The sequence below is a fragment of the Miscanthus floridulus genome, chromosome 19, assembly GCF_019320115.1.
Source record: "Miscanthus floridulus cultivar M001 chromosome 19, ASM1932011v1, whole genome shotgun sequence".
Classification (NCBI taxonomy): domain Eukaryota; kingdom Viridiplantae; phylum Streptophyta; class Magnoliopsida; order Poales; family Poaceae; genus Miscanthus; species Miscanthus floridulus.
This window is the reverse complement of record NC_089598.1, coordinates 114,707,687-114,711,265: the sequence shown is the minus strand read 5'-3', so window position 1 is coordinate 114,711,265 and position 3,579 is coordinate 114,707,687. Positions and strand designations below refer to the sequence as shown.

Genomic DNA, 3,579 nt, shown 5'->3' with positions numbered 1-3,579 from the left:
AATTTTGCCTCCCTCAACTATCGCGGAAATCAGCTTTTACTCCCTCAACTTTAAACCCAGACATAGTTCTTCCCTCATCTCTCAAAACCGGTCACTTTACCTCCATAGCGGTTTTTGTTTGTGGTTTTTTTAATGTTTATTTTGGCTCAATCTTTAAAATATTATAGTAAATCATAGAAAAATCATGAAATATAAAGTTGGTGGTTTTTCTTTTTTCCTCCGTAGCTGTTTCCGTTGGTGTTTTTTCTTTTTTCCGTTTTACAAACACCTTGGATCCAGCCTCGATTCGTTTATCGACTTGCCATACGGCAACTGGCCCATCTATCTATCCAACTTCGGGTCGAACTCGAAACCGCGTGGCTGGGCCAGATCTAGAATCCAGTCCAGCTGCTTATATCCCACGCCCTCCCCCTTCCCTTTCCCCCTGGCGCGAACGCAATTCCTCTGCTCCCTCGCCGTCGCCTTCCTTTCGCAATCCACCCACTCTCTCCGCTTCTCGTCGATCCAATTCACCCGCAGCTCTCCTCCGCCTTCCATGGTGATGTATCTGCCGCCGCGGTCCTCCTCCTCCGGCATGCGGAGCATCCGCCGCGAGCTCCAGTGCAGGAAGTCCAAGCCCTTGGCGCCCACCAGGTCGGTCGCCAAGAAGCCGTCCGCGCCGCCGCGTCACGGTTCGAGCGACGCCGTCCAGGATCCATGCCCTCGTCCAACGCATCGAGAGGTACCATCTTCGACGATCTCCCATTCCCGAGGCTCCACCGTCACCGACGCGTCACGACAGCCCCTGCCTCGTGCTTCGTCCCGTTGCACTCCTGCCACTCCGTCTCCGCCGCCGCCTCGGACCGCCCCATCTTCGGCCGGGTCTGCGTTCCGAGCTTCTCCCAGAGTCCCCGCCCATCTGAAGCCTGGGACGGTGGTTCGTGTCCGCACGAGGACTGCGACGTTGAAGACGGGTCAGGTTCTTGTGCTCTGGCTCAAAGCCACGATCTTGTCGTCGTCCACCAACGGATCCGGCTACGCGGTCGTCTACGACGCCAACTGGCCACCCGGCGATCCCAAGGGCACCGTCCACGTCGCGCCGCACCAAGTCAAGATGATCAATCCGTCTCCGTCGCCGACGAATCCACCGCAGTCCCTGCATCCGCCCGCAGCTACTGTCGCCGCCACGCCCAAGAAGGAGATGCCGAGGCCAACCACGGCGGGGAAGAGCCTGCGCCTCATCCGCAATCTCTTTCCGGAGATGGAGCTCCCGGCCCGGGCTTGACCTATCATGAATCGGATACTGGCTGCTTCGTGATTCTGTGCTGGATGCGCTGGATATGCATTGCTTGTTCGTTCATGAGTAGTCGTTTTTTTTGTTTGATTAGTTCATGAATCGTGCAAGTCCTAAGTGATCGTGTGTTATCGGCAAAACTAAACTTCTAGTGCCAGCATAGTTAGTTGGTGTAAATCCTTTTCCTTTTGGTGATTTGTATATGTATGCTTGTATTGATTATAATGTACCTTCATGATGGCATCCTTAATGAGAAATCAATTTGTTTGAGTGCTTGTTATGTTCTTCTTGCTTCCCAATTACTACGTGCATGTTTGATATGGTTACTACTTTTGTGGTATTTTTGCATTATTAAGCAATTGATGGTGGCCTGCTTCTTGATCGACCGTTCTCACTGCCTTGCTTCTTGATCGACAATTTTCAGTGCTTTGTACAGACTATGGCGATTAAAATGGTAGTATTTCTGTTTTCTCTTTCCTGATGCCTGCTTGTGGTCAATCAAGTCGGTCCTCGCAAATCGTACTTTAATGTAACATATCATGAACTTATGAAGGTTTTCTTCATGATTGTTAGGATAGTTCATGATTGCAGTGAATCAAATGTATTCATTTCATTTCCTTTCTGCGGGGACTCTGGTTGTTAGAATAGTTTTCTTGCCATTTGAGGAGAGTCCATATGCCACCTTTGCCCGATTGGCAGGTTCTTTGTTGTACACTTGAACTTTGTGCTGACTATTGTTTTACCTCAAGCTTTTGGCCTGATTGAACTTTGCACTCACATTATTGATATGGGCTATTCTATCTGGAGAAGGCCCTATATAAATTTTGCCTACTAAGCATCTATTTAATATTAACAAAAACTGCTAGGATACTGTACTGTTATCATAGCTTTTGATTTATATTTACATGTATGACATTTATGAACAGGAGAGAGTCTCCGAAATATATCCAAAGCTTATTATGCTAATAGGTACATTTTTTTGACACTGTTACGCTTGTATTCCAGCATTAATCTACTCACAGACACCTTATTTCGTTTGAGAGGATGTTTGGATACAGGGACTAAAGTTTAAGATGTGTCACATTGGGTGTCACATGGGGTGTCACATCGAGTGTTTGAATAGTAATAATAAAACACATTACAGAAGTCGTCGGTAACGTAGGAGACGAATTTATTAAGCCTAATTAATCCGTCATTACCACCTGTTTACTGTAGCACCACATTGTCAAATCATAGACTAATTAGGCTTAATAGGTTAATCTCGCAAATTAGTCTCAATCTGTGCATTTAGTTTCGTAATTAGTCTATATTTAATACTCTAAATTAGTGTCAAATATCCGATGTGATAGGGACTAAAAATTAGGAGGGGAAACCAAACACTCTCTAAGAATCAGTCAATTGGATTGCTTGCATTCTTCTTAAGAATAACTTTTATTTGCTATCAACTTCATTGTCCTAGTTCATTCAAGAACTCCACAATCAGTGAATATAGTCATTCTCTAACCGTGCAGGTTTGGTCTTCATTTCATTCGGCCCAAGCTATTCATATACCCTTCTAAAACTACTCTTTGGGAAAAGACACAGTGAAGGAGAGGCTTCAGTTATTCTTCGTTACTATTGTTTATATATCATCAGTTTAGCGATGAATGGTTTAATTTGTATTCATTACATCCACTTTGTGATTATTTCATGACTATACTTTTGTTTGATAAAGCTAATTAATTAATATATATTTCTTTTCTGCGTTGCTATTGTTTATATATATTCCAGTACAGATTGAATTGTGCTGATTATGTTCATTTAAAATTTCAGGCATTTCTGAAGCTTTTCTTCATGCTGTTGCAAATGAAAACCAGCTTAAGCAGTAAAATGATATATTGCTTCTGTTCTCGGTGATTTACATCACTCTAAATGTGGTAATGCTCTCCTCATGGCGTCCGTTTGTTCGGACGCCGTGCTTCCTCGGCCTATGCGCTATCGGCCAAACAATGCCTGCTCTCTCAAAAATATATCTCCCACTCCCCACCGAGAGTCATCCCCTCCACTCCACTCATTCTTTTCAAAGCAGATAAGGCCTGCCGCCGTGCCCACGCCCGCGCGCGACCATAGCCGGCCATGTTTGGCGTTGCAGCAGGCATTGTTTGGCATCGGATAGGGCTCATTGTACCGGAAGCCCAAATCCACGCCAGAAGTATCTTCGAATACAACGAGTTCGTCGATGTGTGGCATCGGATAGGGCTCATTGTCGGCTGGACGCCATCCGAAGGTGACACGATTAGGAAGAACGCCTGTCTCCACCATCTCGT

General features: G+C 45.6%; 1 protein-coding gene across 1 annotated transcript; it reads left to right on the top strand.

Moving 5' to 3' along the window:
* The first annotated feature begins 574 nt into the window (after nt 1-574).
* Nucleotides 575-1,264, top strand: LOC136526657 (uncharacterized). Its single transcript, XM_066519251.1, has one exon. It carries the CDS (start codon nt 575-577, stop codon nt 1,262-1,264), a length of 690 nt encoding a protein of 229 aa, XP_066375348.1.
* The last annotated feature ends 2,315 nt before the right edge of the window (nt 1,265-3,579 follow it).